At 44.5% G+C, this 19,141-nt stretch overlaps 1 protein-coding gene across 1 annotated transcript; it reads right to left on the bottom strand.

Moving 5' to 3' along the window:
- Positions 1-2,193: 2,193 nt before the first annotated feature.
- On the bottom strand, positions 2,194-14,986 carry CD83 (CD83 molecule). Its single transcript, XM_059815795.1, has 5 exons — positions 14,944-14,986; positions 14,688-14,818; positions 4,396-4,612; positions 4,179-4,282; positions 2,194-2,352 (listed from the first exon to the last, which is right to left on the bottom strand). Exons 1-5 carry the CDS (start codon positions 14,984-14,986, stop codon positions 2,194-2,196), a joined length of 654 nt encoding a protein of 217 aa, XP_059671778.1.
- Positions 14,987-19,141: the final 4,155 nt, after the last annotated feature.

Here is a 19,141-nt window from a genome sequence, read left to right as displayed (position 1 = left end):
TACATCTGAAGAAATAATTTTAAAAGTGGTTCAGCCTTTGCTGCTGATTAATTATCAAGCCCTTTCAACTGAATTTTCCCTTCCTTCCTCTTGTCCGCTCTCAAATAAAAATTTAATAATAGTAAAAAAATGAACAAAAAGCTATGACTGTCAGGTATTAAGCCTTTCTGACCAAATGGAGAAACTCGATGTACCCTAGGTCAGTTGTTATACGTGCACATTTAGTTCATATTATTGTCACCTAAATGTACAGGTCGCCCGTGATGGTATGCCATGTTTAAAAGTGTCCATGGGTAGACTGAAACACCCTTGTATTTTCCTTAATGACTTGCCTGTCAGTAGGGAACAGGTGATTTAGAATGTAATTTGGACTGAAAGTGAAATCTGGAGGAAAAGTTATCTGAGTTCCTTAGAAATGCATAAAATTATCCATTGCTTAATCAATTATATACACATGCAGGTACTCTCCCGCAGAAGAGGCTGGATCAGGCATCTACATTATTTGATGTAATTATGTTGGTTGTAAAACAAAATGCAATTGATACAGAGTATTTCTGGGTTTATTTGCTATATGTGGTACACAAAACCAAATGTTAGGTTACCTCTGAATTTTTATTTCAAATGTTACACATATTTCTATGTAAAAATTTATTATAAAAAAGCAAATGTAACATCAATTTACCATGCTCTAAGTAAATTGCACATCCCTTAACCATTCTTCTGGTCAGGAGCCCCTTGGACTCCATCAATGGAGAAATCTACCCTGCTCACAGAGGCACTACTGAGTGATGCACAGTGCCTTCCTCCCACCAGCACTTCAAAATCAGTCAAAGGATTACAGAAAGAGCATCCGTGTCACAGCCTGGAATTCCAAACTGCATTAAAAATCCTGATGTTGCGGTTTAGCTCTGGAAGGATTTTTTTTTTAAGGTTGTGTTCTTAAGTGCTTGCAAATTCTCATGTTTTGGCTCAAATTCTGATGTTGTGGCATAAACACCCACAGTCACTCTAGACTCCTCTTGCTTCACCTTCTGCACCAGCAGCCCGATAAGGCAGGTTCCTTGATTTCAGACTCCAGAATGTCTCTCTCTTTCTTTGGTCCAAGAGGACAAACTTTCTCTCCCTTATATTGTGTGCCTGAGTTAGGCTTTTCTCATGTCCTTGTTTCACATATACTACACACTCTCCGCAGGTAGCTCATATGCCCCATCTTCCATTCCTATATCTCATGGCTGACTTAATACATAGCAAAGATATGGACAGTTGATTTCTTCCAAGCCATGGCTTTGGTTGTCACTTGTGTGACTTGACTGACATAGGTGTCGCATACATTTGGCTTCATGTTTTATGAACCACAAAACAAGTCATCTTTACATGTCCTTAATATCAGAAGCTGCTTCATTCTTACTTTTGTTGCTTTAAAGTTAATAGTCTCGTTGAAACTTCCTAGGGATTGACCTGTGGATTCCTATGGAGATGCCTCTGGAAAATAACTCACAGACCTGTTATGCAAATGCATCCCTACTTCTCTTGCAGAGATAGACAGTTCCTCTTGGTCCAGCAAGATTTCCGGAGTATTTTCTCCCTTCTTATGTTTCAGCCCGTCTGTCACTCTCTGATTTAAAAATGAATGTTGACGTGATTCACCCAGGACAAGAGCATGAAGTTAACTCTTCAGCTTACTTGAACATCACATGACAAGTAACGTCCCATTTGCAGTAAAGGAACTCCATCCAGAATCGGGCTCAGAGCACGGAGCAGGGACAGCCCCGCACGCTTATCTTTCCATACTGCAGCACCTGTTGTGTTTGCTTTTGAACAATGAGAGCTATTAGTTCAGTGAAGAACTTAATCCCCCGGCTTTGCACTGCCGTGGCCTCCCTATAACCTGGCCTTGGTATCACAGGCATGTTCTTTCTCAGAACAAGGGCATGAAGTTGATGCCAACAGCACTGTAACACCGTTGTGTAGCTGTAATGGCATATCTTAGCTGCCTAACTCCCAGAAGTTACTGTAGTGCATAACAGTGCTTTTTCAAGGCTTGTTCAGCGCAAGCAGATCGCTGACAGGTTACCTATACTTTCAGGCTGTTCTGAAGAGGCTGTATATTAGCGTTTATTTCCTCTCTGTACCACTTGGCCATCCTGCTCGTGTTGTGTTTACTGATGAGCCCACGGTGCCATCAACGTCAACTTAGACAGAACTTGAAGTAAGCTCGTTTTTGCAAGTGCTGTTGCTGTTTAAATCCTGGAAAGTTGTCAACTCATGTACATTGATGAGGGTGAGCATGTGTTTCATATCTGGTCTGGTTTTTTGATAATTAGGAGACATACTCTCTTTTCTTAGACATTTCTAAAAGAGAAAACAGAAAGGAAAGCTTAAAAGTGAGAATTTCTATGAAAGGCCATTTTTTTAAATGTTTGAAAGTTTTGCTTTTTCCTTTGCTAACCATAGCTCATTGCACCTTTTCTATTTGTTTGTCACCAGAAGCACCCAGTACAAAGAGAAACTGCTGTTCCTTGCTCAATCAAGGAGCTTGATAGGACAAAAGCCTTAGTCACAAAAGGAAATTTATATTTAATTCAAGTTTTCATATGAACAGGCCTTGCATCAAGCTCTTGCAAGTGTGTTTCCACCTGTCTTCAATACGGGCCAGTGCCTGAAATATTTTCAACAAGCTGTCAAAGTAAAGCCCCAGTCCTACCAAGCAGTCTTAAACTTAATGTCGCTGTTGAGCTTAGTGAAGATAAGGCACAATCTCCACGAAAGGAGAGGACAAGACAACCTGTAAGAACTTAACAGGCATTTTAAATAATGAAGCTCACTTGTGAGATCAGGGCAATATTGAATTTTAATAAAAGCTAGGCTGATATCTGAGACTGGACCTCACCCAAGAGTAAGATACACATAATTCTACCAGAATGGTTATCTTCACTACACGGCTCTGCTTTTTTTTAACTGCACCACTAAAACTGGCCTTTTTTTTTTTTACGTATGGGAAGGAGAGGCTTCTGTAGAGATCTGAAATTCTTTCAGGACACCGAGCACAACAGGGGCATCTGTCTCTTCAGAGTAATACCCTTGCTTTCATACTTTTCTCCTAACAAATTCCTACAAGATTTATCTTGTCAAACTTTAGTCTGAATGGCACAAATTACTGGCAGGATTGTCAATCTAAAAAAGAGACAGGCATAAATTTAATTGCTCCCTGAAGATACATGAAAAGCTACATTTAGCTGCAGCTAATTAGATATTCTCCAATCAACAGTTATGATTCATCTGCTGAGGAGCAAAACAAGAAGGCAAATATGAAATAGGCAGCAAGAGTTAAATCTGACCTCCCAAAATGGTGGGGTTGTTGTTGGTTTGGTTTTAGCTAGAAGTGCAGCCGGTGTTGCACTCTACCGAGACCCAAGGCTCATGCTGCCTTTAAGCCAGGAGGCGCAGACCTTCTGGTTTTCCTACACGAGGGGGTAACTTCACCGCTACCGCAGACAAAACATAGTTTTGCTTCTGTGAACTGAGCTTCCCAAATACCTCCTCTTCCCACCTTTGCTAGAACCACCTGCCAGCATTAAGGGTAAGGATAAAACCCCGAGGAGGTTCTTTTCCAAGGATCTTAAAATGTCTGTTAGCCAAGAAAGATGGAGCTTCACAAAATGCCCATCTGAAAAGGGATTGTCACCAATTTACAGGTATGGAAACTGAGGCAAAAAAATAGGTGGGCTTGAACATGTCCATCATGCCGCCACACAGAGCAATGCCATAGATGGGGAGGGGATCCCAGGGGCCTCTGCCTCCATCTCGCGCAATTGCTGTTCCCAAGTACCAAACCAGAAGAGCTGTTGATGCGCCCTTAAACTGAAGAGTAGCTTGCACTCAGAGCAACTGGAAGCAGAAACGGGCAGCGGGGTGCAGGAAAATAACTGTCAGGTTTGAGTTAGATCAGGGTGCAGTGAAATGTTTTATCTCTTTGGGACTCCACCCTGTGTTCCTCGTGCACCTGAGTTTCCTCTGGCTTTGAAAATACTGTGCAAGTATTTAAAGGATTTGATCATAAATGAAGTATGAACACCAACTTCTGACTGGCTGTGTTAAGGTGGTGCTAGCAGAGAAAAAGAGTGGGTGGGTTTTGTTGGTTTTCGGTTAGTTTGTTTATGAGAAAGGGAATTACTTACACAGGTAAAAAAGATGAGCAGCAAGTAAAAAATCCCAAGGCAAGTCAGCATGAAAAGCTCGGCTTTGTATTTTTTTAATTTTTCGTCTTCTATTCCAGGGCAACCTAAAATGTAAAGCAAGGTCTTACATTGTTCTGGAGTTTGTGAAATATTTTTAAACTGTTAGCTTCATGAAATGCCATGTGGAGCATGGGACACTCAAGAGTCTCTACTGTACCTGTTACTTTTAATGTGACTGTGCCACTCAGATTGCGTTCTCCACTCTGTTCCCTCAAAGTGCACTTATATGTCCCGCTGTTTTGGCTGGTTGCATTTTTGATCCTCAGTGAAAAGAAGGTGTCGTTGGAGAGCTCCAGGGGCCCCCCAAGTTCTTTTGGATAATGAGATTCCACATCAAGGACTTTCCACGCTATTCCTTCACCATCTCCCGCCACCTGGAAAACACAAATATATTTCTCGTCTTGGGCAACGCTGTCATCCTGAGTTTTAGGGGAAAGAGTTTTAAAGCCGGCTTATGGCTGAAAATGCAGAGGTTGAAGAGAGGCGGGTGGGGGACACCTCAAAAGCGTCTGATAAGTTCATGCTCACAATCAAAAAGTATTTGCTTTTTTTCTTAAATAGACACTATATTTACAAATAAATACTATAGAGCTATTCTGTAGTAGCTTCTTAGTCTGCCTCACCTGGACACAGTCCTGGTAGAGATGTAACATGATAAAAGGCAGCGGTAGAGTTTGCTCTTAACGTGTCGGCGCAGAGGCCCCAAAAGAATTCCGACAGAGCGAGACGGTCCACGGGGATAGAGCTGAGGCAGCAAGAGGCAGCCCTACCCAGCTGCTTCCCGGTGGCTCTGGGGACCAGAGGTCCCAGGAGAGCACGGCAGCAGGCAGGTAGGCTCCACCGCTCCTCGCCCTGACAGCACGCTTTCCGCTCTGCGGTGGTGGGAATTAAACCTGCCCACCCGGCAGGCACGCCGCAGCGCGCCAGCTCTGCCAGCACGGGCTGGCATCCTCCCAGCGACCCCGCAGCCCGGAGAGCCTTGCGGGAACACAGCCCTGGAAACTGCACTTCCCCGTGCCAGTTTCTGTGCAGCTGACCCCTGAAACGACCGTGCCTCTCTGGAGGAATGGGGTTTTCCCCCCCCTCCCCTCCCTTCCCCTCCACTCTTTATTGGAACCAAAGAACAAAAAATTGCTTCGACTCCTTCAGATTCGGTTGAGTGAAGGTCACGAGCAGGTTCTGGTGCACTTGGGGAGCATTTGTGTGTTGAATTTCTTAATTGTAACCAGAAGAGCTACATTCCTTGGCATTGCTGAGAGGCTGCTGGAGGAATGAAGCGTATTCCCAGAACAGTTTGTACTGCGGGGCGAAAGGATGCACTGAAAATGACAATTGGCTGGGAACCACAAAGAAGAGAGAAATCGCTAACTTGATTTGAAAGATGGGAGAAGGGTTTGAATTAGCCCGTGTCCATTCTTATTCATCGACGTTGCTCCCTGGGATTCGAGGCAGCGTGCCCTCCTTGAAGGTTTCCTGGGTAATGAATTCAGTCTTTCAGTGGACCAGCAGAGCCAGAGCCAGCTCATACAGTCCAAGGCTCAGCTTTTCAGCCAAACCTATAGCTAATGTAAGCCAAGGCTTTTTTATTATTATTGTTTTATTTCAATAGACACATTTTTGGGTTGCATGTTGGTGCTTACTTTCTATCAGTATAGCTACTGCATCAGGGTATAACAGTTACACTGAAAGTTCTTAAAATTAACACAATTTTCTCATGCTGAGGCTAGGAATATCTGGTTTCCCTTTCATGTACTTGCATGAGGAAAGCATACTCGGGAGTCCAGCGAGAAATATGGGCCTGATGCTCCATTATACTTTGCTACTTTTGCAGCCCTAAAATGGTGTAAAACAAGCTGCAAGTTGGGGAACTTTTCAGGAACTGGGGAATCAGACTAAAGCACAAAATTTCCATAACTGTAAAGATCCTTTCTCAGAAAGGTTTGGGTTTTTTCAGTGCATCAACTGAAACACAGAGCAGTAATACCCTGGGGCTTTCCACACTTTACCCAGCAAGAGGGAAGAAAGGACCTTCTTCCTCTTAATCCCCCAGTAAATTTATCCCAGCTTCTCTTTCTTACTATGCCCAGCCCCAAGCAGCTATGAGACAAGCAGTATCTATGGTGGTTTTCAGATCGTAGGGACTTCACCGTGCTACAGGGATTTAGATATTTTCGGGCCCTGCAAATTGTCGGCGATGTGGCCAGAGGAATTCCAATACCCAGGCTGGGCTCAGCTCTGGTTACAAGTGGGTCAATAGCAGTTAAGTGGATAGAGTTGACCTCCCTCGGATCTAATTTTTGCCATTCTCCCTTCCCTTACCACCCCCTTCCTCGGTGAAATTTAAAACTGCCCACAGGGCAATAAAGAGAACCAGCCTGGCTGCCCTTCGCGTTGCCCTAAAATGCAGACAGGAGGTCTGAGCTACACACAGAAAATTAGTTTTGGTTTTTTCTTGTTTTTTTTTTAATTCACTGGTAGCATAAATAATTGCTGTCTTGGGTGGTAAATGGTGCTGTGATTCTTGTGGCTGAGACCTGGGAATCAGAAAACACTTTGATCTTTCTGTATGCAATTGTAGTCACCACTGCTAACATAAGGGAGAAACAAATTAAGTCCATGTATCCTGTGCCTGACCATGCGCTTTCTCCCAGTGAGATTTTTGGTAAATGGTTTAACTTCCCTATTTTATGGAGATGCTGAAAGATAGGATTGATTATTGCCTCCAAAGCTTTTCGACGTGTTCAGTTGCTGTCACAAATGCAGTGACGGTGACCCTGGAGAAAAGCAATTCAGAACTTTGCCTTGCACAGACCTGTTCTGCGTAAGGCAAAGCACTGCGTTTTCCCCAAAACAGAAGAAAAAGCTATTTTGTGGCCCAATCTGGCTCCTTCACTTGGGGAGAAACCAGACGCAATCTGGATGGGGGTCGTGAACCTTTGCATTCGGGGAGGAGGAGGAGGAGCGGTTCCTACGCGTGGGCTTAATTCGGGGTTTGCGCACCTCTCTCTCTCCATTAAATCTCCCATTTAGCGAAGAGCGAAGGCAGGCAAGGCGGTCCGCGGTGTGCCCAGCAGCCTCCCTACATTTTTTAGGCTACAGGGACATCTGGTGGCATTTTTCCAGGCTCTCCATGCAGCGCATCCATCCCTGCGCAGAGGTCACAGCGACCCTTGCTCTGACGCCTGAACCAAGGCTTTTTCCACTGCAATCTTATCTCCTCTTATCTTATCAAAAAAGCATCGACCCCTCCCTTTTTAAATTCTCTAAGTAGCGAGGAAACATCTGAGCAAATTTGCAGAGCGCGTCCCCGTACCCCAGCCGTGTAAAGGGAAGTCCATGAGATGTTCAGTAAGGTCATCATTCTGCCTCTTGCTCTATTCAAGCTAACCTCTTTTCCCCCCAAACCTAATTAAAATTACGAAAACGCCAATCTGTTTGCCACCTCCTGTGAATTACTTGTCAGACTCTCACTAGACAGATCATTTCGCAGCTCAAGCTCCTACGATAATCCAGCGCTAATTCATGCCAAACCTCCTCCAGGTGATAGAACAGCCCCAGGTAAATGCTAGGGGTTTTACCTAATTAATTCCACACAAGCTTAGAGGGATCAAAGTGAGTGCTGTCAGTGGCAGCAATCCACTTGTGTAGGGACCATCCTCTTCATTAATCAGCGACAAAATATTTTCCGCCCGTGTTTCTTTCGCATTTCATTTCCCTTCCGCCGTGCCGGCGAGCCAGCTGCAGCATGCCGGCTCCCCCGGCTCCCCACCTCCAAAGGGAGGAGGAAAGGGAGGTGGTCTTTTCCTGCTCCCATGTTTGCTCTTAATGGCTTTACTAAAATTCAAAAGGCAAATCATGACTCGTGGTAGAAATGCTACTGAATCTGTTTGCATAAAAAGGGTCTTGTTGCCAGGCTGGCTGCTGGGGGTTACTGAAGCAAGAATTTTGCTGGGAAACAGGGACCTGCAGGCTGGCAGCATCATTCCGCCTATCTGCATAAAAACACCCATTAAGAAAATGAAACAACAAAAGAAATGCGAGTTTATGTTTATTGTCACGTATACATTGGCCAGTGGCAATGGACGTGACAGGCTTTTTCAGAAATCAGCTGGGGGGGGCTAAGTCTGTTGTTTTCCATCGCCTCCATAGCAATGAGAGGAAATGCTACCCCCAGGGGCTGATACTGTCCAACACCTTATTTAACAGCCTGGACGCTGGGACAGAGCACGTGCTCAGCAAGTTTCTAGGTGACGCAAATCTGTGAGGAGTGGCTGATGGCCGTGCTGCCATCCGGAGGGACCTGGGGACGTGGGCTGAGAGGAACCCCATGAAGTTCAGCGAACGGAAACGCCAAGTGCTGCCCCTGGGGAGGAAGAGCCCCAGGCACCAGGACAGGCTGGGGCCAACCCGCTGGAAAGGCCCCGGTGTCCTGGCGGACACCAAGTTGGCCACGAGCCAGCGATGAGCCCTCGTGGCAAAGGCGGCCAACAGCCTCCTGGGCTGCACTCGGCAGAGCATCCCCAGCGGGGCGAGGGAGGTGATCCTTCCCCTCTGCTCAGCCCTGGTGAGACGCACCGGGAGTGCTGGGTCCTGGGCTGGGCTCCCCAGTACAGGAGAGACAAGGAGCTACTGGAGAGAGGCCAGCAAAGGGCCACAGAGGTGACTAAAGGTTTGGAGCGTCTGACACACGAGGAGAGGCTGGGAGAGCTGGGACTGTTCAGCCTGGAGAAGACCAGGCTCAGGGGCATCTTATCAATGTGTACCTGATGGCCAGGGTTATAAAGAAGCTGAAACCAGACTCTTCTCAGTGGCCTCCAGAGGCAAGACAAGAAGCAATGGGCACAAACTGAAAATCAGGAAATTCCATTTAAGCATAAGAAAAACCTTTTTTACTGTGGGGGTGGTTGAAAACTGGAATGGGCTGCTCAGGGAGGGTGGGGAGTCTCCATCCTTGGAGATATTCAAAACCTGGCTGGACACAGCCCTGAGCAACCAGCTCTAGTTGCCTTATTTCAGTGAGTTTAATTGAAAGTTATTCTAGTTCCCAAAAGCTTGGAAACATTTGGTCTAAAGAGGTTGCAATTTTCCCACATGTATTCCGTAGTCAACTGACGGATTTCTGTTGAGTTTCTCCTAGCCCAGAGCTTTTTTGGTAAGAATGGTGTTGATGATACAATGGATATTAAAATGGGATAGGTTTCATTGATTGAAAAATACCATTGAGCTGATACATTTCTGTTCTCTGACTGGAAGAATTACAGGAAAGAGGTAGAATAATTAGGCCTCCAAAATATAAGTGCTCTTCAGCAAACATTTTTTTTTCAGAGAACTAAAAACAAGTGGAAAAGGGAGAAGGAATGCTTTTCTTGGTCCTAGCTGGCTGGTTTTTAGCTGCAGTTTTGAAAACTGCTACAGCATTACATGACAGTGCCACTAAACAGAGGCAATTCACCCATGCTGAAGTACCTATACCGAACTAATCAATTAAAACTTGATTTTATCATGTACGTGTGAGAGCAAGCAGTTGTTAACGTAACTCGTGTACTCTGCTCTCATTAAATACCTTTTCTCATCAAACTTTTCCCAGACTAAGGTGGTACGTTGGCTCCCAGGTAAATCAAAGTGCCAATATAATTCACTTTTCCCATAAAAGCAAATTTTTATTTCAAACAAAATGGTTCAGGTCCAAAATTGATGTCAGTTTAAAGGTGGAATGTATTAACATTAATTTATTTTCTTCTGAGGGTGGGATGATTGAAAAAATGGTTTTGTTTAAAATTATACTAGGAATAATGGCCAAGTTGAAATTTCTGACTGCTAAAGAGATCTAAAAACGATACACAGCCAGAAGGAATTTATTTTCTGAAGCAAAATATCTAGAATTCTGGCAATGCCCAATAGCCAACATATAATGAATCACAACTGAGCTGAAACCGCTTAATAGGTGTATTTTTCAGCACAAAAGCACTTTCACATTTGATTAGCACTGAAGGTGCATCCATATGGTTCCTATACAGTGTCATGTAGAAATACCAATGTTAAATTTGAAAAAAACAGCCATAAATTGTGGGCACATGTGAGTGAACTGTGCTTTAGAGGGGAAACAAAAAAGAAGAAAAGAAAAACCAAAACCCAACCCCAAAACAACAGCAAAGGAACTGCGTGTGACGCGTGAGCCAGCTGGAAAAGTCCCCTGACTCAGTCGCACAGCCTCTTTATCGTTGGGGGTTTTGAGCTAAGGGCATCCAGCACTAGCTCATGTCAGGCAAAAGAATTGTTTTGGTCATGAAATCATTTCCACTGCTCCCTTCCTGTTTAAATTATCAATGTGTTGGAGCTACTTGGAGCTGAATAGATGTCTGAGGAGCATTTGACCGCATTTCTTCTGGTATGTTAGAAATTAGACTGAAGTAATTTAGCAACTATTTACCTACGCTAATAGATAATAGCTATGCACATTTAGTAAAAGTAATTTCCTTTGAAGGAAGATGCGATTAATTTTAAATGTCCGTAAGGTTTATTCTTATTTTGTAATATGGCTTCTCCCTCTAATTCTGCCACAATTTTGTATTTTTCAGGGAAGTGTTATAAAGTTAACAGACTTCTCTCCACTAAAGTACAGCCTTCTTTCCTCTTCCTCAAGATTTGTTTTAGATTAAGACTTTTCTGGCTATCACATGAACTAAATAGTGAAATATCCACTGGGACTTCATCTGTGTGTGTTTAAACTTGGTTTTCAAACTGGATATAAAGTGATAATTATGAGGTTTTTATAAAGTGGTTCTCATTTTCAGTGTGCTACACAAAGAGAAACTGTTCAGTTTTTCAATAGCCCTACGAGGCAGAAAGGTAAGTAAAGTTTCATTACCCAGATTCTTGTTTCATAGGTGGGCCATAGAGATTCAGACTGGTATTTCCATATACAATTCCCAGTGCCTGGGTGCTTATGCAAAAATGACCTAGTTTTCAGTTCTTAGTTGGCAAACTTCCACACTGCTCATATACGGTTTTACGGCATGTAGGTTGCCCAGCAGTCCTAAAAATGAACCACACTTAAAGGGTATCATCATTATGAACTCTCTAACTTTTTCATGGCCACATAGTGAATGGGATGAGAGCTGCACCAGTCTGGAAGAGGACTTGGTGTGCTACCTTCTCCCCAGTGTGCTAGGCCTGCCTACTTCAAGGATTTCTAAGTAAAAATCATTTTGTCTGAGCTGACTGACCGTGGTCCTGATTCTACACAGAACTACTTACACGTGTGACTTCATGCATGCGAATAATCTAAGTAGCTCCAAGTATACTGGGCGCACGACAGGTTAAACACATGCACGCCTTTTTGCAGGACAAGACATTAGCAAAAGTGAAGGAGCTGTTGAATGCAATCCTTCTTTTTTAAATCCAGTTGGATTTTTGACACCAGCGTATTAACTCCTTTAAACAATTATTTCTCCATAAAGAACTGAAAAAGCAAGTACTTTTAAATAGTATTTTTTTTTTTAAGCAGATCATAACAAACTATTTAAAAGTACCCCTTAATCGGTCAGAGCATGCAGAGGTGCCAGTGGGAAGGAGGGGTTTGTTCACCGAGCATTCACCCTGTGCAACGAGCTGCACGTGCGGCACCGTAACGTTGCCACCATCATTTTTTTAAAGCAGCAGAAGCAAAGGTTAATTGCTTGCATTTACTGCACAAAGTGACCTTATGCAAAAGATTTAGCCTAACAGCTTCTTGAACTTTACAGTCTGAAATTTCATACCATTTGTTGGAATTGCCTTTTAATTAGCCCTTTGAGGGTATACGTGGTGTTTATTGATTAATCCTGCAGTAGCTGTTTTTTAAATAACAGACTAATTGTCTATGTTGGGTAGCCCAGTCATGCTCCACCATTCCCCCACCCTCCTTTTGCGGTGTTGGGTGGGGACAGCAGCACACAGACAAGGGGAGGAGAGGGGAAGAGAGGAGAGGAGCGAGCTTCAAGCTGCTACCTATTTAGCTAGTCCCACAAGTAGAAGTATTGTTTCTTCAGCACAAAACACTGAGCCTAAATTACTTTTTCCTGCTGTCACTCAGTCTTTTTAGCTTTGGTGTTGTGCTTTTCCTGATATGCAACTGTCGCTTGGGCTAGCATCACCAAGAGTGGCATTAACTGCCTGTCCCCGCTTCCCACCTCTCTCCTGGGATGAGTAACCAGGAGACTGCAGTACCACAGTTGGTGCCATCAGCCCCTGAGGACTGTGGCGAAAGAGCTGAGGATGATAGCCAGATTTTGTTGCTTCTTGTCGTTTCGGCAGTGCCAGCAGAGAAAAAAAGGATGAGGTCCTGTCATGCTGGGCACTGGAAAAACAGTCTTTTCCTGGGCGAAACAGATGAAGCAGGAAGAGTGAGGAGACCATGGAAGGAGAGGAGATTGGCGGGACAGGGCAGGGGACATGCAGCAGCAGTCTGGACTGTAAAAGCCTGGCTGCTGCCAGGGGAAGCAGCACGAGTGAGGGCTGCCGAGGAAGGGGCACACACAAAAGGCATCATCAAATATCACCCTCCCCTGCACATCCGGTTGTTTTGCGCCCAGGTGTAACTGTAAAGAGCTACAGGACAACACAGAATTGGGTTTACAGGGTTTCCTTATGCTCTTTTATCAGGGCAATGTCTTTTGGCTTCTGTTTGCTGCCTGGCCCTCCCAGCTGCCGCTGAACTCAGACGGACATGCTTCTGGAGGATCCCCACGCTTCAGCCTGCTGAAACTCTTTTGTTGACTTCCAACACTGGTTTGGGGGAAAATTTTCAGGGATCCAGTCAACCTCTCTGTTTATTCCTCCCCCACCCCTTACCACTTCTGCTCAACTCCCCCAGGTCCACCAAACTGCATGGTTTGCCTGCAATGAGCTCCCTGCCCTGCCCACACTCCGTGGGAAACATGGGGCCTTAAATAATTAGCATGTATCTGTATGGAAAATAGATGTCCTTATCCAGCTTTTGAAGCAGAAAGCAAAAAAGAATAAGTTGACACCTATCCCAGCTCCCATAGTAATATTCAACCAAATGCATTACTCTCTGTCTCCCACCCGTGCTTAGTTCAGCATTTTGGAAAAAGGAGACTATAGATGCTGCACTTGCTGATGGGCTGGTAGCCAGATGTTTAAAACAGCTATTTCAGAATTAGGTACCTTTGAGTTGCAGTTGTCATCTAGTCAGTAGGCAGATGCTCATTGTTGTACCGGCACTGAAACTCAGATGCATTGCAAGTTTCAACCACAGAAGCTCTATCTAATAACACTCTTTATTGGTTTACTGTAGGGAATAATTTTAAAACTATCTCTGACCAAACTGCTTGGGAAGCCAAGACCGTGGCTTTATGTTCTGGCAGAGATAAATTAACAGTTTTCACCCATCAAAAATAGGGGGGTTTTCCCTTCCCTTCCACTGCTTTCCCATCACATGGGAAAGTAATTCAACTCTGCAACCCACAAAATCTTTATTCGCAGATTGACTTTCCACTATTACAACAAGCAACAGGGAGTTGACTTAACAGGCAACCAGAGGACCACGAGGACTGGCCCATGGTAAGCAGCAGGAGTGCGTGGCTGGGGGTGGGGAATGAGGGAGAACAAAACCTTCTTTTTTTTCCTGTTAATTTGTCTCAGATCATATATGCTGAAACTATGCACTGCGATGCAAATACACGGTGCCATACAGCAAGTTAACAGCCACTTCTTCAACCACTGGGCAATTCTGCCTCTCTTTCTGTGAGAAATTTCATCTTGAAAGTGTTGAGCCGGACTTCTCTGCTCATTAGCCAATTGATCCTTGTAGCCCCTCCTGCAAATAGGTGGTCAGCAGGGCTCTCCTGCTTTGGAGATGGGAACTCTGAGTCAGGGCAGTCAAGATGTGACTTCTACTTCATGACTGCAAAGAGATAACTCAGAATTTCTAGCTCTCCATCTGCCTTCTACCCTGCCCTTATGCCCACCCCCACTAGCCAAATCTTCCTAAAGAATAGCAAGTACTTGTTTAGTTCTTCTATTTCAAAGAAAAAATCAGGTCCTGTTTGGGGGGAGATTAACCAAGGAACAACATCATTTATGTTGCAAGTTTTAAATACCTTTTTTTTGCTCTGAAGAAAAATCCTGGAAAGACTCCTCTTTGGAGTAGTATCTGGCAGGCTGTACATGGAGCATCACCTGAATTCTGATCCCTGGAAGCCAGCAACAGTCAGATAGAAAAGCAGGCCAAGAGCAATTCAGGGATCACGCTCAAATAGTCTGTCTACAATGACATGGCAAACGCCTGTTCTCTGTGATCAGCTCAAATGCTTTCATTGCTGCCTTGTCTCTGCTGCACTGACAGGAGGACGCCTCTTCATAAAGTACCCCATTTTCTACAAGGCAAGCCAGTATCAGGTAGGAAAGCAAAGCAGACTGCTCAAGTAACATAGGCTTTTTTCTTACTTTATACCAAGACACTGTCTGGTAGGTGATTGAGGAGTCCAGAAGAACTTTACAGGGCAGCAGCGCTTCTTCAGCACATCTCACGGCGACGTCTGGGACTGCCACAGAAGCCCCACGGATCAAGCACCAAACTGCAAAGCACAGGTACACATCGCCTTTAAAACAGATTGCCTAGGTAATCCTGCCTTCCCAAAACATATTCCCCACAAAATAAATGCGAAAGACCAGAAGGAAAAATGCAAGGCTCCCCACTTACCATTGCACAGGATGACGAGCAGAGCATAGACTACCAAAGACATGGCTTTTACTGCTGCAAATCACAGAGCAGCAACGGTGTGCCTCTTTGCAGGATGGACTGTGAGAGCAGAATGAAACTGCTACTGCTTCTAGAGTGATATTTCTGGAGGCAGACCGGGGAATCCCCCCACCATGGCTTATCTTGAAGTTCCCTGTCACAGGGAAAATCCCTACGCGTAGGAGCCAGTGCTCCTCCCATTAAATCTGCTTGGTCACACCCATTTCTGCAACCGCCTGCACTGGTAGCACCTCACCTCCCTTTTTTTCTTCTATTTTTTCTGCCTCTGTGTTGATCTGAACAGAAATAAGGTTGATCGTGGGGTACTGTGGGTCGGTATGAAGGGCATCAAGATCAGCACTGAAAGAATCTCTCTCCTGAGTGACAGAAGGGCAGGGGAAAGGGTTTGTCAGCCTGCCAAAATCCCCTCTCAACCTTCTCTCTGCAGCTCTAACAGTGCAAAGGTTGGCCATATGAAGCAACATTTCTGAAACCACATTTAAGCCCTCAGGTCATAACACCATGAGAACACTTTGACTTGGGTCTAAGGGCTAAGCAGGAATTTACAGCACGGCTGAGCAATTCAAACTATATTTCTGTAGTGTCACACATGTAACTTCCCATGTAGGCACTCATGATGCAGAAGCAGCATCTCTTCTTAGGGTATTTTGTCATTTTCAAGGCAAGCAGGGGCAGCTGGAGTGACATAATTCTACCAAATTATATGCTGGAAAATTTCCTCATGAAAAAAAATCAAGGCAGCTCCCAGAAGAGGAATCATTTGGACATCCCCTCTAGATATCTGAAAAAGAAAAAAAAAAAGAAAAAGAAAGTCCTTTCCTTGTGATCTGTAAGAGCTGTTTCCCCCTGGAGAATTTTTGAGGAAGTCTGATGTTGATCGCAGAAGCATTTACGAATCATGAAACTCTGAAAGTTGCTGACAAGTTATTTTTGGAAAACTGTCTTTAGGCTACTGAGAATCATGATGGAGAGAAGCCATTTAGGAGGGGTTTTTCTGAGTTTTGATGGGTGCAGAGTGTATGGTCAGCCCCTTTTGAAAACCAGGTTCCTGGAAGCCACATCAGGCTGGGCACCCTAAAGCCAAATCACCTCTAGAAAGCTTTGTGAGGAGAAGTCAGTTTGACAAGTCCTCGGCATGCAAAAGTCCAACTCAAACAGGTAAATGCCGTGGGTGGGTAACACTTTCGGAAACTCCAGTCCGTTCTGTGAGGGAAGTCAGACAGCAATTTCACCAAGGGCCTCACTGTTGAAATAGCCTATTTATTTTTAAAGCTTTTTGCTTCTATCTTCATTGACTGGCATAGTAAATATAACAGGCTCTAAGCTTTATTTTTCTCTTTGTGTTTTCTGGTTTCAAGGACCTCAATCCATTACTTAGAAGATAGGTAAGAGTGAAATGTAAATCCCAGTGGATCTCTGTAGAGGGAGAGAAAATCCTGAACTCCCACTTCTTTCTCCTGTGTGAAATAATGGAGTCCTTGAGAAGACAAAAGGGGGGGGCATTGCTGAAGGAAATCTTGGAGAGAAGAGGGCTCCAGTTAATATATTTCACATCTGTTCTTCACTAAAATGATGGCTCTCCCGTCCCCATGAGTCAGTCACGCATCAAGCCCACCTCCAAGAAGGGCACTCAGCTTTCACCCAAGTCCCTCTTTCTGCGAGTCCTGCAGAGCTACGTATTTACCCTTCCTAAACCAACGCAGAGGCTAAAACCTTCTCTACCTCCCCTTTCATTGCGGGGAAACCCCCAGTGAGCAAACCACAGCAAGCTCCTGCCCCTGCTGTGGGTCAGCCCACAGCAATCTTTCCCAAAACGGCCTGACCAGACGGAGTCTGGAGGGGCTGTGGCATGCCTAAGGCTGAGGTCACAAGCTTGCCCACGTGGAAGTGCACTGAAAGTAAGCATAAAGGGTCAGGCTTCAGTTTGATCTGGGAAACGTACATGCCACACACGCTTGCCACGGTGATGTTAAATGACATTCTTCCTCGGTTAGTTAAAATACAGGAGTTCGGACTCTTTAAAACATATGGTTTTTCCCTCTAGGACAGGCATAGCTTCAAGCAAAACAGCCCTTTTCCTCCAGAAGTATTTGCAAGCTCAGCTGCTGTTCCACAGTGTACAGTATGTGAAGCAAGAGAGCAAGATATGAAAAACAAAAACTGAAACTCCCTTTGCTGGGGGAGGAGAAATCATTTTGCTTCTAAACTTTCCCTGGTTGGGATTTTTTCTTTAGGGAAACTTTGAACTGGGCTGTACTTTCCGTCCGAACTTTTAATACCCTTTATATGGTTTCAAAGAGCAAGCCTATTATCTCCAGAGCCCTGGAAGCTTCTTTGAGTTTCACTCCAGTCCTAAGCAGTGGAAGCAATGGGAGCTCAGCAGGACAGGTTGGGGTGTGGGAGTGAGGAGGCAGTGATTGCCTGTCAGCCTTCTCCGTGAGAAACAGATCCACATCTTTGCAGGGTCCTCAGGAACTGCAGGAGCTGCATGGTTATGTGACTAAGTGGAAGTTTGTCGTTAAACGCGTTGTTCTGTGGACCTAATGAGGCCTGCTTTCCTACAGATGTGTCCTATTGCCTCTTCCTCTCCTTCCCTCGCCCGTACCACTCGCTACACCAACCCCAAGCCCTCGATCTCACTAAGCAAGAAGCACCATCTGCTCTGGTGAGTCCAGAGCTGCACACGTGATGACTGACATTAGCAAGCAGCGTGTAAAATGGCTGCGTTCTGCCTACCTTTCCCGTAGCAAGGGCATTCATTTGGGTCTCTGACTTTGACCCAGATGCTGATTTTCATGAATTTCGTAGGCACTTAATTCTCTTTGAGCCCCGATCCCTCTGTCAGTTTGATAGAAAGCAGGTTCAGAACATGCTGGCTGATAGACAGCCAGATGGCATGATCACAGAAATTTCATTCTCTGTGGGAAATGAGGCTAGAAGCACAAGGATGTGGGATGGATTCATGGGATAAGGTGAAAAAGTCAAGACTGTATATTTTTTCAGTGTTGATAGAGCCTTGAGAACGCTGTTCATGGAATAGTATCCTTTTTCCTTGAACCAGGTAGGTACTGGGTCCCTGAGATATTTGGGTAGTGGATCTTTCTTATTTTTTATTATTAGTCTGGTATTTTTTATTGCAGTGTGTGGATACAAAAGATATGTCAGATTGCTTCTTATTTCATCTATTTGTGCCAATGTTCACCGGGAACCACAGAGTTTAAAAGAAAAACACCTTAGGTCTCTACAAGGAGTCCAGAGCTCTCCACAATGAAGAATCAAAGGTTAAGACAAAGGTGTCAAAACAGCATTTAACATTTCTGGCAAGGCACAGATTTTTCTGTATTGGGATACGATTATCAAATATCCATTATTCCACTACATTTAGGTTCCTGCTTTGAATAAGATTCATCCATGTGCCTCGTGTCTGTTGTGAAGCCACTGGCAAGGGGGGGGGTTGTTTATTTATTTTCATTATTATTAATCTCCTGTGCAGCAACAAGAACAGTCTGCTTCAGTTCAACTGACAAAACCAGAAAGGCTTTTGTTCTATGTTTTAATAGACAACCATTTTTAAAATAATATACTGTGTGTAATGGGACACTGTCAGCCGAAGGAACAGTGACAGAAGAATCCACAGCCACAAATATAGAGTAGTCATGTATTTTGAGGGGCCCAGCAGAGCTGCAGTCACAACGTTTACTTTCCTGTCATGCTAGGATCTTAACACTCACCACACCAACAATTAAAGGCAACTGAGAGTTTCCAGACTGCAGCTAATGAGAGGTACGTAGATTATTCACAAACTGAAGTTAAGAAAGTTTAAGGACAAAGGTCTCTTCTCTGCCCCTTTATGGCAGATGTTGGGTCAGGGTCTGCCTTTGCTGTTTAAACAGTGGCAGTCCAGCAATACTGAGAAACCAAAACACTGGAACTGTGGTCTGCTGGGCGGCACAGAGCTTTGTGCTACAAACTGTGTCCCGCTGCCAGCTCAATAAAAAACACCCAATTAATTGGTAACCAAAACATAACACACAAACGGCCACTCCTCTGAAACGCCTGGACTTTGGAGTGAGTTGTTTGAGATGTGCCAGCCCAGTTTGTCAAAGTAGTGATTAAGCATACTCACGTAGAAATTGAA

Source organism: Gavia stellata, chromosome 3 (genome assembly GCF_030936135.1).
Source record: "Gavia stellata isolate bGavSte3 chromosome 3, bGavSte3.hap2, whole genome shotgun sequence".
Taxonomy (NCBI): domain Eukaryota; kingdom Metazoa; phylum Chordata; class Aves; order Gaviiformes; family Gaviidae; genus Gavia; species Gavia stellata.
This window is presented reverse-complemented; position numbering and strand designations above follow the sequence as displayed.

What these genes read in the sequence shown, in the direction of transcription:
- CD83 (XM_059815795.1), bottom strand. Translation starts at nt 14,986, where the DNA reads ATGTCTTTGGTAGTCTATGCTCTGCTCGTCATCCTGTGCAATG. An exon ending in GCTCGTCATCCTGTGCAATG is followed by an intron (nt 14,819 to 14,943) that starts GTAAGTGGGGAG and finishes TGTGCTTTGCAG; the next exon opens with TTTGGTGCTTGATCCGTGGG. An exon ending in AGTCACATTAAAAGTAACAG is followed by an intron (nt 4,283 to 4,395) that starts GTACAGTAGAGA and finishes TTTACATTTTAG; the next exon opens with GTTGCCCTGGAATAGAAGAC.